The sequence below is a fragment of the Nomascus leucogenys genome, chromosome 21 (genome assembly GCF_006542625.1).
Source record: "Nomascus leucogenys isolate Asia chromosome 21, Asia_NLE_v1, whole genome shotgun sequence".
NCBI lineage: Eukaryota > Metazoa > Chordata > Mammalia > Primates > Hylobatidae > Nomascus > Nomascus leucogenys.
Window position 1 is genome coordinate 20,488,371 of NC_044401.1, and position 16,525 is coordinate 20,504,895.

At 37.5% G+C, this 16,525-nt stretch overlaps 1 protein-coding gene across 1 annotated transcript in view; it reads left to right on the forward strand.

Annotated features, from left to right (window-relative positions):
* ABI3BP (ABI family member 3 binding protein) overlaps nt 1-16,525 on the forward strand; it is a 247,464-nt gene that overhangs the window by 222,549 nt on the left and 8,390 nt on the right. Inside the window, exons 62-63 of the mRNA XM_030802139.1 lie at nt 3,323-3,532; nt 8,348-8,456. Coding sequence (XP_030657999.1) covers nt 3,323-3,532; nt 8,348-8,456 — 319 coding nt within the window. The remainder of the gene's footprint in view (nt 1-3,322; nt 3,533-8,347; nt 8,457-16,525) is intronic.

Below are 16,525 nucleotides of genomic sequence, written 5' to 3' on the forward strand. Positions count from 1 at the left end.
TCATAACAATGCAAAATCAAGAAATGGGGTGTCTGAATGCAAAACCACATTTAAAGCTCCTTTTTGTGTCATATCTACCAATATCCATTGGCCAAAAAATGTCACACAGCCAAGATCAAATCAAGGATTGGGGAAGAATACTTATCCTATGGACATAAAGAATAGTTTTGAACAACAATCTACCACAGTAGGAGAGATATAATATGATATAGAGCCATTTTTTTCTGAAATGTAACATTTGATGAATTTTAACATATGTATACACTCATGAGACCATCATCACAATCAAGATAATAACCCATCTGCAACTTCCAAAAGTTTCATCATGTATCTTTGCAATACCTTTCTCTTATTCCTCCCACTCAACCCCCCAGTGCCTACGTGACAACAGACCTGCCATACTATAGTATGTACTTTATGAAATTTTATATAAATGAAAACATACAGTATGAACTCTTTTTGTCATCAAGCTTCTTTTATCAGCATAAATATTTGCAAATTCGTCTATGTTGCTGCATGTATATCAGTAGTCCATTCCTTTTTATTGCTGACTAGCATTCTATTATTTGGATATTCAATAATTTGTTTCTTTAGTAAATGCATTCATGGTATTGCTATTTTTTTACATTACTGATAAAGCTATTATGACCATTCATCTACTTGTCTTTGTATAGCCATATGCTTTCATTCCTTTGGACAAATACCCAGGAAGGGGTGGCTACATGACATATAAGTGTTTATATAACATTTTAAGAGACTGTTTTCCAAAGTAGTTGTACTGTTTTACCTTTCTATCAGCAAAGATGAGAGTTCTAGTTCCTCCAAATCCTCACCAACATTTGTTATGGTCAGTCTTTTTTATTTTAGCCATTTTAATAGGTGTGTAATGGTATCTGATTATGGTTTTAATTTGCAACCACTTAATAACATTGAACATCTTATGTGCTTATTTGCCATCTATATATCTTTTTTGCTATTTCCAATTTTTTTGCCCATTTTAAAAAATGGAGTTGCTTGTTTAATGTTGAATCTTGAGAATCTGTATTTTCTGGATACAAGACCTTTTTTAGATACATACTTTGAAAATATTTTTTCCCAATGTGTGTCTTCTAATTTTAATGAAGCTCAGTGTATCAATTTTTAATAGAATTCACTTTCTTTAATAGGAATAGAGCTATTCAGAAGAGTTTTTCTTTTTTTTTTTTTTCTTTTTTGAGATGGACTCTCTCTCTGTCGCCCAGGCTAAAATGCAGTGGTGTGATCTCGTCTCACTGCAACCTCTGCCTCCTGGGTTCAAGTGATCCTCCTGCCTCAGCCTCCCCAAGCAGCTGAGACTACAGGTGCCTGCCACCTTGCCCATAGTTTTTGTATTTTTAGTAGAGATGGGGTTTCAACATGTTGGCCAGGCTGATCTCAAACTCCTGACTGCCAGTGATCCACCCGTCTCGGCCTCCCAAAGTGCTGGGATTATAGGCGTGAGCCACCACGCCCAGCCTGCATTTTATTTTGGGTGTGTAGAACCTTACATTTAATATGGCTATTGATATTGGTACATTTAACTCTTCATCTTGCTATTTGCTTTCTATTTTTCCCATCTATTCTTTGTTCCCTTTTTTCCTCTTTGTCAATCTTCTTTTAGGTTGAGTATGTTACGATTTCATTTAATCTTTTTTGTTGTCTTATTAGCTGTAACTTTGTTTTATTATTTTAATGGTTGCTTTGGGGTTTATAGTATGTATCTTTAACTTATCACAATCTGCCGTCTAGTTATAATGTACAACTTCACATATAAGAGCCTCACACTAGCATAGCTTTACTCCCCTCTTGGCCTTTGGACTATTATTGTCATACATTTTACTTTTACATGTTATGTACATTACCATAAGGTGTTTTTATTTATGTTTAAACAGTAAACTATTTTTTAGAGATAAATAATAAGAAAAACATTGTGTATGTTACCTATGTGTTTACTGTCACTGCGCTTTTCATCCCTTTGTGTGGCTCCATATTTCTGTCGGTATTGTTTCCTTCCTACCTGAAAGACTTCCTTTAATATTTCTTTTAGTGTGGGTCTTCTGGTAAATAAATTCTTACAGATTTTGTATGTCTAGAAAAAGTGTTTTGCTTTTAAGGTATTTTCACTACTTATTAAATTCCAAATGATGTCTTTTATTTCAATAATTGAAGATGCTGCTCCAATGCCTCTCACTTGCATTCTTTCTAGTAAGAAATCTGCCACAATCCTTATCTTTGTTGTTCTGTATATGTCTTTTTTTGGTCTGCCTTAAGGATTTTCTCCTTATCACTTGTTTTGAGAAACTTGATTATGACTGGCATATAGTTTTCTACATTTTTGTTGTTCCTAGGTATCTTTGAGCTTTTTGGATCTATGGGTTTAGAAGTTTTATCATATTTGGAAGATTTGGGACCATTATTTCTTAAAATATTTTTTTCTGTTCACTCACTTCTTTACCTCAGGTACTCCAATTACATGTATATGAGACCACCAGAAATGGTCCACACAGCTCAGTGATGTTCATTATTTTTATCTTCTCTCCCTCTTTTTAGATGTTTTTATTGCTGTGTCTTTGAGTTCACCAATCATTTATTCTGCATTATCTTATAGGTATTAATTCTAACCAGTGCATCTTCTATCTAGTAGCTTTCATCTCTAGAAATTTGACTTGGGTCTTTTTTAATATCATACATGTCTTTACTAACTTTTTGAATATGTGGATTATAGCAATAACTATAATTCTTAACTGATTATTCTAACATCTATGTGAGATCTACATTGGTTTCAAATGATTGATTTTTTTCTCCTTATTAAAGGTAATATTTTCCTATGAATTTTACCTTTTAGGTGCTGGATTTTTTTTTTAATTATTCCTAGAATATTCTTGAGTTTTGTTCTGGGATACAATAAAATACTTGAAGCTACTTGATTCTTTGGGTCTAGTTTTTAAAATTTATTGGGTGGGACCAGAACTGTGTTTAGTATAGAGATAATTATTCCCTACTACTGAGGGTGAGATCCAGTGCCCCATAAAGTATGAGGTTTAAACTATACTTAAGGGGATCAAATTACTTTCGGATATTAGCATAAGCTAAACCTATTCAGTAAGTAAATCACCACCACCCTATATCATGTGTCTCAGAGGCAAGATTTTGAATTTTCCTAGTTTGAACCATCCACGTCATGGCTTTCAACCATCTACTTATAATATGAGACCAAATGTCCTCAAATTATATTTATGAGCTCTCTTCCATCTTCTTCACGAGTTTCAAAAATGTTAAATGTCAAGGGTCCTCTCTCTCGTAGGTCCTCATGTGCGATACATCCAAAAGCCTGACAACAGTCCCTGCTCCATTACTGACTCCGTCAAACGGTTCCCCAAAGAGGAGGCCACAGAGGGGAATGCCACCAGCCCACCACAGAACCCACCTACCAACCTTACTGTGGTCACCGTGGAAGGGTGCCCCTCATTTGTCATCTTGGACTGGGAAAAGCCACTAAATGACACTGTCACTGGTAAGATCATGGCATGAGGGCTGATATGGTGGGAAGCTTTGATAACAAGATACCCTGGGAGTGGGGTACCCGGGGTCAACGTTGACATGTGAAGCATATCTGGGGAGGAGCCAAAACTAGCAGTTTTGCTGCCTTTAAGGCACATTATTGTCAACAATGTCATAGGATGAGAAAAGAGCATCTTTGTCCTTGTTATGGGCTCCCTGTTAATTTAGTAGATCTCTTCAAGCTGCATTCTTTCCATCTCCTCTCAGAACTCTTTTTCACACCAAGAAGAAGAAGCTAGTTTTTCATTACCAAGAAAATTACATTGCTGATTAATTTAAAACTAATTTTCCTTTCACCAACCCAATTTATAATTGACCTAGAACTTCCTAGCAGACTAAAGGTTACTTCAACTGTCTTAGGATAAATAAAAACAAAAATTCTATTCCTGATCAATTTTCTGCTCATCTTAAGAAATTTTGATTCTGTTACCACCCACCAATTCCTCTAAAAATGATTGTGAAAACTAAGAAACCCCGAGATACTCTTTGAATTTGTTATACAACAGTCTGATTCTCCATAACGAAGAGGATAGTCAAACGAGAGGAGGATCAAAAAAGACTAGCAAGCTAAATCAGCTGGAGGATATAGCAAATAGCATGGTAGGTGAATTCCTGCCACCCAAGTTCCTGCCATGTACCTGGTGCAGGCAGGCAGGGAATAGAGGGGTCAACTAAGAGGCCATCAGGAAGAGAGAGGAGCAGTGCACAGGACCAGGTAGCACACGCAGGGACTCAGGATCTGCCAAAAACATTTCCTGCTGCACGAGGAAAACAGCAGCTATGTCTCCTCAGACAGAACCATTGGATCTGGGCAACTTCCAGTGTCAGCGGCTTATCTTAACTAGCTTTCTTTACCATATTTTGTGAGTCTCCCTTTCTCATGCAAAGCTAGCCTTTGTTTTGAGAAAGAACCCACTGCTACCCATGGTTCCTGGAGATTTTCCTAGTCCTGCTTCTTTCCTTGGGACTGTGCTAATAAGTACTACAAATATCTAAAAATCAATTAATCTCTCAGTACTGATTATCTACACCCATTAAAATGTCTAAAACTCTTCATATACTGTGCTAGTAAGGAGTTCCTGTGATCGTCTGAGGCTTAGTTCTCATGAAACTAAATGATCTATAAAATTTCATTTGCCTTAAAGACACAGAACATTGAGTTGGAACTGGTTAATCTAATACATTTAATTATCAAATACACATCAACTTGGATATATTCATAATATCCGATGTAACTTTATTAAGCTGAAGAATTGTGCTTTCTGATTGTATAAAGGTTTAATCTCAAAAAATCATGGATAGAGTATACTTTATCCATCTAACCAAACTGCTTTTGTAATGCTGTTACTAAATGTTAATGAGTTGCTTGAGATCTGTCACATGATACAGAGGATTTATAACAATTTTCGTGGACAAGGACCACATCTCTTTAGCTGCAGAATTTCCTAAATAGAATTAAGTTCGTATTTAACCATAGTTCACCTAGTCCATATTTAAACATTAGACCATTTGCCCTAAAATCCTGTTGGTTTTTCATTCCATTTTGTTTTGGTGTTCCCTTAAATACCACTTGATTTCAAAAGTGATTGTTTACAAACCAGCAGCTCAGATAATATAGAGATTAATTCTTATATCTCTTGAACTGACTTTACAAAAAGGACCTGAGATATAATAGAGTTATATCTATTCTTCCCCCTGAGTTGGCTTCTTTCTTTGAGTTGATGGGGACACATATTCACCTCCAGTGAAGACATCCAGGTTCAGTTGCTTCTACATGTCCCTTCTATACTGAAGTAGAAAAAGGTACACCCAAAAAATTGGCCATAGCCTGGATCCTTGGGCAACTTCAAGTTGTTAGTTATAAGCATCATAATCTGATAGTCCAAGAGCATGCTGACACAGATTTAAATCCCAGACCAGCTTTATTTTAGATATGCAACTTGTGTATAAAACTAGACTGTTTGAGCCTTAGTTTCCTTAGGTGTAATAATAATAATCCTCATTGTTATCAATTTATCCTGAGGAGAAACATAAGATATTTGAATATGCAGCATAAACTAGAAATTGTTAATGTTTATCAGTAGGAGCAATTTTTGTAATGGTGGATTTATGAAAAGGTATTAGCACTTGAAAGTATTAAAAATGGGAAATATATATTTACAAAGCACAAGACAAATGTATATTCAAAAGCTAGAATTCTGAAATTCTAAATGTCTTTTTAATTAGGAAGAAAGTTTCTAGATCCATTTTGAGAATTCTGATCTTCCATAAAAAAAAAAAATTATTAAATCAGCTTTTAAAACTTGAGCCAGGCCGGGCGCAGTGGCTCACGCCTGTAATCCCAGCACTCTGGGAGGCCGAGGTGGGCGGATTACGAGGTCAGGAGATCAAGATCATCCCGGCTAACACGGTGAAACTCCGTCTCTACCAAAAATACAAAAAATTAGCCGGGTATGGTGGTGGGCACCTGTAGTCCCAGCTACTCGGGAGGCTGAGGCAGGAGAATGGAGTGAACCCAGGAGGCAGAGCTTGCAGTGAGCCGAGATGGCACCACTGCACTCCAGCCTGGGGTGACAGAGTGAGACTCCACCTCAAAAAAAAAAAAAAAAAAAAAAAAAAAAACTTGAGCCAAATGGAAATCAGAGAAGACATGCAATAGAAGTTTCAACTACTAAAAGGTAGGTTTAATATTAAGAAGAATGTCATACAGTTGAGGAATGTCCCAAGCCAAAGATGCTTTCTGAAGGTGGTTGCTTTGGTGCATAAACAACTGGAGTGTCATATAAATTGTTCTTTTGGTGATTTGGCAGCACGTGAACCTTTCCTATTGGAATCTTAAAATGTTTCTAGTCATATTTTCAAACCACAACTCAAGGATGATAAATAATAAAAGCAGCATAATAATAGGTACCACCTGTTGAACAAAATCCATGAAAAATACTGTCAAGGCACTTTCCACCTGTACCCAATTTAATCCCCATAAGCAGTATTATGAAGAGATATTATTAACCTTGCACGGCTGGGAAGACTGAGACCAAGCTCAAGGCAAGTGGCTTAATTTGTCTGTTTCCATTAAGCTGTTTGGTTTCCTTTTTTTTTTTAATCAATTTTACTTGCATTTTAAGTCTTTCCATCTTTTTCTAACAAATATCCCTTCACAGCTGAGGAAAAAATATAAAATGGACAGATTTTAATTCAGAATTCTCTCCCTTCCTCTCCCTTTCCAGTCTGTTAGGAGAGCCAGCTGAGAGATAGTTTTGGATCAAAAAGAAGTCTCAGTGACAGCACTAGATAACAGTCATCAGTACTTTAATAGCTGCACCAATAGTATCCAGAAACCATGGCCACTGTCTTCCAGTTTAATTTTTAGTTTTTGGAAGAATGGTCATACAAAATTGTTCAGAAAAAATCATCCTCCTCTTGGGGTTTTTTAAATATGCAATGAAAAATCTTCCTAAGGCTGGGCGCAGTGGCTCACGCCTGTAATCCCAACACTTTAGAGAAGCTGAGTTGGGTGGACCACTTGAGCTCAGGAGTTCGATACCAGCCTGGGCAACATGGCAAAACCCTGTCTCTACAAAAAATTAGCTGGGTGTGGTGGTGCGCTACTCAGGAGGCTGAGGTGGGAGGATAGCATGACCCCGGGAGGTGGAGGTTGCAGTGAGCAGAGACCCTGTCTCAAAAAAATTAAAAGGAAAAGAAAATCCTCCCCAAATATGAATTGGTGATTTGGGGTCTATCTGGGTTATTCTAGTTTTTTATTTTATTTCCAATATGCATCTCATACCACTGGGCTCAGTGCTAATAGCAGAAATCCCTAATATAACTTGCCAGATCTTTGGCAGCCTTTTCACCTTGTCTGATGCCCAGTACTTGCATATTTCTTCATATTAATGGAGCTGATTTTGAGTGGGGTTTATTGTTTGGGTTTTGGGTTCTTTTTTAGTCCTCTGTACCATCTCATTATGTGCATTAAGCTAAGCCCCAAATGAGAGCAGAGAAATCAATGAACAAATGTGTAAATGGCATTCCCTTATTCTAAATTTCTTTCCCTTTTGATGAGCCCTGCAAGTTTATAGAAATGTGCCTTTAAGTGAAATTTAGGCAGACCTCTATGCAGACTTTAAGGACATTATTTTGTTTTTTTCAATACAAGGAAAATAATCAAGGGGGCATAACTTATGTAGGCAGTGAGTACAAAAACCAACTACTCCTATAGTTCAAAATAATGAACTATAGAAAAGTAGAGTTTATTATTTGATTAGCTGCTATTTGCTGCTGTGATGCTCAACTGAAAGAAGTTTTCTGCAGCAATACCATGTAGCCAGTAGCCTTTTCCCCAGCTATATTCTAAAGCCCGTAGAGCAGAGAACATGTCTACTCAGGCACCACTCCTCATACAGTGCTTTCCCCAAATGGGGCTTTGCAGCAGCGGCAGACTATCTGATTCACCTAAAAAATCAAGGGCTGTGTATCCAAAGCAACCACAGGCATGGCATGGGTCTTCACCACTTACCAGGCCTTCCTTTGCCTCTGGTAAAGGAAATGCAGAAATAGTCAATGAGCAAATCCCAAAATGCTTCTGGAGCCTTCATCTGCTGACCATCCCCATATGGAAATTGCCGATGTGTACGATCAATATGTCTCTAGAACTTCAATCTCAATTGCTCACTTTATGTAAATGGCTTTTTTATGCTATTAGCTTCAGGAGCAATTAAATCAGCCAAGAAATAAAGACAAGTATCTGTTGGCTTTTTTCACGTTACAGAATATGAAGTTATATCCAGAGAAAATGGGTCATTCAGTGGGAAGAACAAGTCCATTCAAATGACAAATCAGACCTTTTCCACAGTAGAAAATCTGAAGCCAAACACAAGGTAAGCCATCAGTGCTATTCCAGGTAAATTCTGAGAGTGCAAAAGTTATAACCACGACAAAGGAAAGAAATGATAATCATCTTCTCTGTCTTGAGGGTGGCTCTAGCTTCCATTTCACTCTTGGGTTTTCTATATATACCACTAGATACCTCTGGAGTCATGTTTTGCAAATACTTGAATTACTGGTGGGTTTAAAATTGCTGACAAGATGGTCTTGTTAATTAACAGTATGACATCTTTAAAAAAAATTTGATACCAAATGTTGATATTAAATATGAAAATAAAGAAAAGTCTGTGGACCAGTGACAATTGGACTGTGCATGATGTAAACTAGATCGGAAGCACCAAAAAATTCCTGGAAAGGAGAGGGCAAGAAAAGGAAAGTCTTGTGACAAAATATAGGTGAAAGTTGTTAAGAGTTAATACTTAAAATAACTACAGACTAGTCTCAGGCACAGCAATTCTTTGCTTTGGGACCTTTTATCATGGATAAAATGAAATAGCGTTTTGACAAGAGTTACATACCTTTAACATTGTTATTTGATAACTTTTCTAAGTATCCCTATTTATTACACATTGATACCAGGTTGTTCATATTGCTGTACAGTTTTGTGATTCTTTTTTCAATCTAAAATATCCAACATTTTATCAGTTCATTTTATTACTGAAAGAAAAATAAGGGTCTTAGACATTTCTAGAAACGTAGTAAGGAAGTTCCAAGTTTTTTTTTCCCATAATGTTCATATTGTCATCAATTGATTGAATTGAATTGGTTATTGATAGTGACACTCAAAAGAGCCTATTTTGGCTCTGACAGTAGGGAGACTTTTCTAATCTTTTTGTAGAAAAGGAAGCAACATCTAATTCACTACAGGCAGTTCACTGTGTATAAACTAGTCCGATACTGCAAAAAGGATACTTCTTTCACAAGCATGGGGTTTTTCTTTAAAGTTCTCTATTTTAAGATATATTTTACAACTGCTAATTTTCTTAAAAGACTTTTAACCAAAATAAGCATATGTCAGTAAAAGCCCATTTGCTCTTTGTTCTGTTTCCTTAGCATTTCCTTAGATTGAGAGGGGGAGAAAGCCTGTTTTGCCATAATATATTTGAAGGAATGAGTGAAAGAAAAGGTCATTTAATTTGGACTTTTTAATAGGTGAATTTGTGCTTATGAAATTTGGCTTTTCTTTTCCGTTTTCTGCTTTTTATTCCACTTAATAAAAAGTGACTTGTAAAGTACAATACAGTCATTGAAAGGCATCCAGTTTCTAAATGTTCATTGTGGTTTTTTTCTGAATTGGACTGTCCTCAGATCTTCTCACAGTGCACCTATTAGCTCATGATCTGAATGTTGAATACAGTTATTTCAATATCATTTTAAACCCAATTTGTTTGTAAAAGGTTTGCATTTGCATTTCCATTCAGCAAATATTTATTAAGTATGGCTACACACACGAATAAACATGGTGGCTGCCCTTGAATTGAAGGCTAGAGGAGAGGCAGTTAATGACCAAGGATTCTACACAAAGTAGCGAGAACTCTGAATGAAGCATGCCCAAGGTGCTATGGGATCCCAGGGTGGGAGGCACTACACAATGTCATTGGAAATTAGGAAAATCTTCCTGAAGAAGGTGACATCTGGTCTGAGGCTTGAAGGATGAGTCGGAAGGAGCTAGCCAGGTGATTATAGGGAAAGAGAGTGTTAGAATAGTATACATCAGTACACGGAGGGCCAAAATGGCATGGTTGTGTGCAGTGAAAAGTAGGCTATTTTTACCTCGGCATGAGTAATGATAAGTGGATGGAGGCAGAGGAAACAGTGGGAAGCCAGGGTGGAGAGGGTCTTATAAGCCAGATCAGGAGATGGGGAGACTCTGAAGGGTGGTAATTGGGAGGATGACTTGCTCCTACTTTTCATTTGTGTTTTCATTCTGGCTTTTAGTTGGAATAATGACTTTTAATATTTGGGCCTGTTTATATTGAGTAACGGTTGCTGGAATAAATCTAACAAAAAATAACTTTTTGTTAATGTCTTGGCAAGAGTGCCATTTGGGCATCTGACCTGCCTGGTGAAGCAGGTAGAGAAAAGTGCCCCAGGGCTAAGATGCATTTTATTCTGTAATCACAGGTCATGGAGCTCACATGTAGCTTCTGGTTGTAATTGTTTTAGGACTCATTCTAGCTGTTTCTGGAAATTGCTTCACACTAAAAGACAGCATGGCCCTCTTTATCCTACCCTCATTATATGTCCTGTTTATTGCTCCTGTCTTTCATCAGTGGACCTTCTGAGGAGGACCCCTAAAACCTATCCTTACCTCAAGACTCAAGACTAGCAAAGCCCAGAGGAGTGCCTGTCTAGATTTTTTCTTTTTTTTTTTTTTTTTTTTTTTTTTGAGACAGGGTCTTGCTCTTGTCACCCAGGCTGGAGCGCAATGGCGCAATCTCGGCTCACTGCAACCTCTGCCTGCCAGGTTCAAGCAATTCTCCTGCCTGAGCCTCCCAAGTAGTTGGGATTACAGGCACATGCCACCACACCCGGCTAATTTTTTTGTATTTTTAGTAGAGATGGGGTTTCACCGTGTTAGCCAGGCTGGTCTCGAACTCCTGACCTCAGGTGACTAACCCACCTCAGCCTCCCAAAGTGCTGAGAGAGATTACAGGTGTGAGCCACCATGCCCAACCCCTGTCTAGATTTAGCTTTGGGAAAAAGCAATGTTAAATCAAGTTTAGGGCCTTCTAAATCAGGATCCCATGCCAAATTTTACCACTGGCACTAATTTGAGGCCATTCAGTATATGTGGCTTACTTAACATTATTTTAAGAATTTGGTATGGTTTAATGAAATCCATCAGGATGTCAAAATCATTAATTTTCATATAAATGATTTGGCCAGGATTATATTGGTAGTCCCTAACTAATGGATCATGACTTAGGAGTTGTAAATCAGTAGTCTGAAGTAAAGAACATTTTTCCATTTGGGGAAAAATATAATACATATGGATATAAAGGTGCTTTCATGAACACTGTTTAGTCTTCAGTATGTGAAACTTTATGGTGGTCAAGGAGTTCAATAGATCCTAGCCCCCGATGAGCCTCTAAATGAATTTCACATCTCTCTTACCAGGTAAGTCAGAGATTCATTTGTCTATTCAATAAGCAAAAATGTTTGGGCTGAAATATTAAAATATATTGAAATCTCCATTAGTAAAAATAATGAATTATGGAAAAATAAAATCAGGTAAATTATTTCAATTAATTTGAGATTTCTGAAGCCAAAAAGTATCTGGGGAAACAAAAGTAACACCCGTTAAATAATTGGAGAGCATAAAAAAAAGCATACAAAGTAAGTGTAGGATTGATACCAAAGTTCTGTGATTTAGGAGAGAATGCTTCATAGAATACTTGAGACTAGAATTTGATAAAGAATAGGAAGGAAGGGGTAAGCCAATAAGGAAAGGAAAAACACAACAGTATTTTTCTTTCTAATCAAATCCATACACAAGATTTAGGTGACACACAAGTAGTTCTCAAACTTACTATTGATAGCAAGGCTACAGTCAGAATAATAAAATCACTGGTGTCCAAATAGTATGAAAAGCTTTTTTCATACTACCTTAAGTTGTTAAGGCAAGGTTTCTTTCCATTGTGTTTCTTCTATCCAACCATGATCCAAGATTAACACTAATAAAAGACACCGTAAAATAAAGAGGAAGTATGTACAGGATGCAGCCACCAGGTGGCTCTTATTAGCTGTAAAAAAAAAAAAAAAAAAAAAAAAAAAATCAATAACTCTAGTCATATTTCAATGGTTGGAGGAAATTTGGAATCAAAGTGTATGGTAAAATTGAATTTTTGAAATAGATAAACTTTGAATTATAGCTGTTAAAATTCCTTCATGAGGTTCTGGAATTCTCTATTTGAATAACTGGAAGATGGATCAAAGCTTCTGAAAGAATTATTACAGCAGTGTTCCAACACTAGGAGATACGTGTAAATCATTTATTTTAGTAGCATTTTCCATCACTTGTCCTGACTAAAAACCATGAGATCTGAATTCAGATGATAATTACTGGCTAAACTTTACACACAGACATGGGTAGAGTAGAGCTTCGTGTTACAACACTTAACCCAGGAGAAACAAGGCAGGGATTAGAGATCTATAGAGTGCTTTTGTTAGAAATTCTGAATGCTCACACCCTAATCCTGAAACAGAGTGACAGTGGAGTATTCCCCTACCTTTCCTTTCAGTGTATACCAACCTTCTCGTGCTTGTTTTTATGACATAAGCAGGTTTTTATCTAGCCTGCCAGAAGCTCAAAAAATTATCCAAAGTAAAAGACCATCCAGCAGCTGTTTTGCTAATGGTAGAGTTTAGCTCCACACCTGGCATTAGATGTTCTTGTCAATAGAGAGCCACATGGCTGTTCTAGGGTGCTAGGTGCAGCTCCAAAGGTGGCACAGGGGGCCTCCCCAGCCTGGCTACTAGCTGCAGTGCGCTGTGGTTACATATGTGCACAGGGAAGGGGGTGTCATTTGTGGGGAGATGTGATTGTTTTAGTCAAATGATGCAAAAGAGATCTGTTAACACGGGCAAATTTCATCTCTTTAAGGGATCCCTCTCTCACCCCTTACTCCTAAAATAAATTGTAGATATTGGTATCCAGCTGAATCAGTACTCATCTACCCTCCCCAGTACTTACTTTCCATTTATTTCTAACCTAGAAGTCCTCTTCTAACAGAAAACCAAGTACTGTATGTTCTAAGTGGGAGCCAAATGATGGACATAAAGAGGGGAACAGCAGATACTGGGGCCCACTGAAGGGTGGGAGAAGGGAAAGGAGCAGAAAAATCAACTATTGAGTGCTAGGCTTTGTATCTGCACTCAGATACAAAACAATCTGTACAATGAACTCCTGTGACACGAGTTTACCTATATAACAAACCTGCATATGTACCCCTAAAATGAAAATTAAAAAAAAAAAAACCCTCTCCTGCCATACAATTACCCAAGAACACCAATCCTCTGTGTGTCTCCTTAGGCAATGTATGCCTCTTGTTAAACTAAAAGAAAAATATTAAGAGCCTCTCCTATCTAGAGCAAACCACTTTGCAAAGGCCACTATGATTAGCTTTAGTTCTGCGAATAGAGCAGCTAATAAAGTATGTCTTAATAAGTCTTACACCACTGCTTATTGGGACAGTGAGTGTGGATTATCGCTCTCTTAAGTCTCCTCCAGCTCTGAAATGATATAATTCTGTGATATTCAAAGCCACACATGGAGTCGGCCAGAGAACTGGAACTGAAAACTAAAACCTAGGTCAATCCCATAACAAGTAGAATTGTCCCAGTAAACTTTCTTTTGTCTTTAAATCTCTGTCTGCAGTCTGCAATTTGTTTTCAGATGAATTGTTTTTAGCACACATTTTGATAATCCACTGATGGGCGGAGTTCTTCCTAATGAACTGGCTGGGCAAATGGATGAACACACACACTGCACACTGAAAAAGCCCTTTAATCCTACTCTTCTCTTCCAATGAACTCACCTCTCTCCTTACTTTACTGAAAAATTAAAGAATTCATTATGTGTGCCAGACTTACATGTGGCCTAACAATTTCCTATGGAAAATGTACTGTCTAGTAATTGAGATAAATCAAATTCACTTAATCTGCTCAAGTACTTTTATTGACCTCTCTGGCTTGGAAGGATTTTGAAGAACAAATCTTCCTCTAAGACTGAAACCTACCAAAGTATCCTAAAGCTGGCAGCAATGATAGTTTGGGACTGTTGTTTATGTTGATTTAATAAAATGTTGGCACTGGTTAGCTGGAATAGACACAGCAACTTCTTATACACTGTCAAATCTGGCTGAATGATGCAGGCATGTGGAATAGCCATTATACCCTTTTCATAGTGTTTCTGTGAAATTCTGGTCTCTGCATATTCTGTATTAACTTTTCAACATCTCTTCTTATGGGCTTTGTAGAAAGGAGTAAAATAAGCTACCAAAGCATCAGGCATTTTATTTAGTTTGTGGTAGGTGTGGGCAGCAGCAGACCAATTCCTTCCTTGCTGAAGAAGAAATTGACTTGATTGCTCAGTTTGACAACTTTTCATGGGGCAGAAGGACAGCTACCTAAAAGTACATAACTCCACTAGTCTATAAAGAGAACAATTATTCCCTCTCACATAACCACATAGTTTTTATTTTTCTTTGCTACCACTTGGCATTTAGGAAGGGAGTGGAAGAAAGTGCTAACAGTACCACAGAATTAGAGTACAGCCCAACTCTGGAATTTGTGTCCCCACGGAAGTGGGGGAACACAAATGCCCCTTATGGCATGAGAGCCAGCTAGTTTGTGACCCCATGACTGCTGATACCCTGATTTAGCCTTATTTTGTCTTCTGAGTGCCCCCTTGGCTCTCCCCTCTTTCTCCTTATCTGTGTTCCCAGATCAGCGTAAACTTTACATGCGACAGGTATCCAGAAATGCTTACCATAATCCTTCAGTGTCCTTGGAGTCAAGCTTACCCAAACTGATTAGATTCTCCTTTCCCATGTTGAGCAGCCCTTCCTCTTTTTTTCTTATTCTACTTGTCCATTTATCTCCCTCTGAACCCTCACCTGAATGGGGATCAAATATTTCACGACTACACTAGGGGTAAAAATCGGCTAAACAACTCAAACCAACAGCTATAGGGTGGACTTTCTATATAAAAAGCAATTTGCTTGAGGTTTGTAAGACTTTTGTTAGAATGAAAACCAACTTTTTAAATCAGTAAGGAGTATGTAACTAAAAAGTTTATCAAATAATGAAAACTTTCAGTTCTAAATTGTAGGCAAGAAATAAATAGAAGGAAAAGGTTATGGAAAGGATCAAAAGTGGGTAGGGAACGGCAAGCATCTGCTCCACCCAGATCTGAAGGTTACGCTTGAGGATATTCCCTCTTCCACTAAAGAAGAAATCAGTCTCAGGCTAGAATCCTGCAGGTTGGAGGTTCTTGTCTCTTAACAGTCTTGCTCATGAGCCACAGGTCACACTTTTTGAAATCCTAGTTTTTCACTTTTCAATGAACTGATGTATGTTTTTTGTTCTCATGCTGATTTTTACAGCTGCTCTCAAACTGTTGGTGTCAAACAATACCCTCTATTATGCCACTCTTCTGAGATAATGCTTTAGTGCTTTCTAGACTCAATGAAATATTAATATAACAATTTTTTCTTAGCCTATGGATCTATGTTGATGGCAGGCAGAAAGGTTTACCTGTTAAATTTTCAATCTTTCCAATAACCCATGGGCTATGCCCTTATTATAAACTTCACAGCAAAAAGCAAGTGTGTGGCCATAGAAGAGTTCTGCCTTGAGATTTCTATGGCAGTGTTTGTCAAATTCCCCAGTAATGGAAACTCTTTTAAAAAATCATCTAGAGATACAAATATGATCCTAGTGAATACTTACAACTACTATATGTCAGGCACTTTGCTTTTACATGCATTCTCATTTAATCCTCACAGATGCTTTTATGCCCCCCGTGAAGTTATAATTACTATAATGAATAGTATCCTCACAAATAGCATTATCCTCATTTTTATGTATGAGTAAACTGAAGCTCAGAGAGGTTAAGTTACCTTAAAGTCACACATCAGTGAGCTGTGAATCTTTCTGGTTCTAGAACCCATGTTTTTAACGCCCCCTAGATCATGCTGCCTCCTGATGGGGATGTGCAGGGAAGATTGTTTTTTCTTTGGGGATTTACACCTACCCAGGTAGAACCAGGCATGGCATTCTGTGAGGCTTTGTTTACCTGACTTGTCCTAGATGGGGCCAAAAGGTTTGACTGCATTTGTCATCTGGACTGCATTCCATTTAGATATTCATTTTGATGTGGTAGGTCTTACAGTTCTTTTTCATCAGAAATGTATGTACACTCTTTTAAAATTAAATTACCACAAAAGCATCTCTTCCCTATTGCTAAATTTGGTTCCCCAGATGCAAATTTTTTTTTTACCATTTTGTCCATTTCTTCTGTCAATTAAATCCATATGTCTAGACTGACCTTTTCACA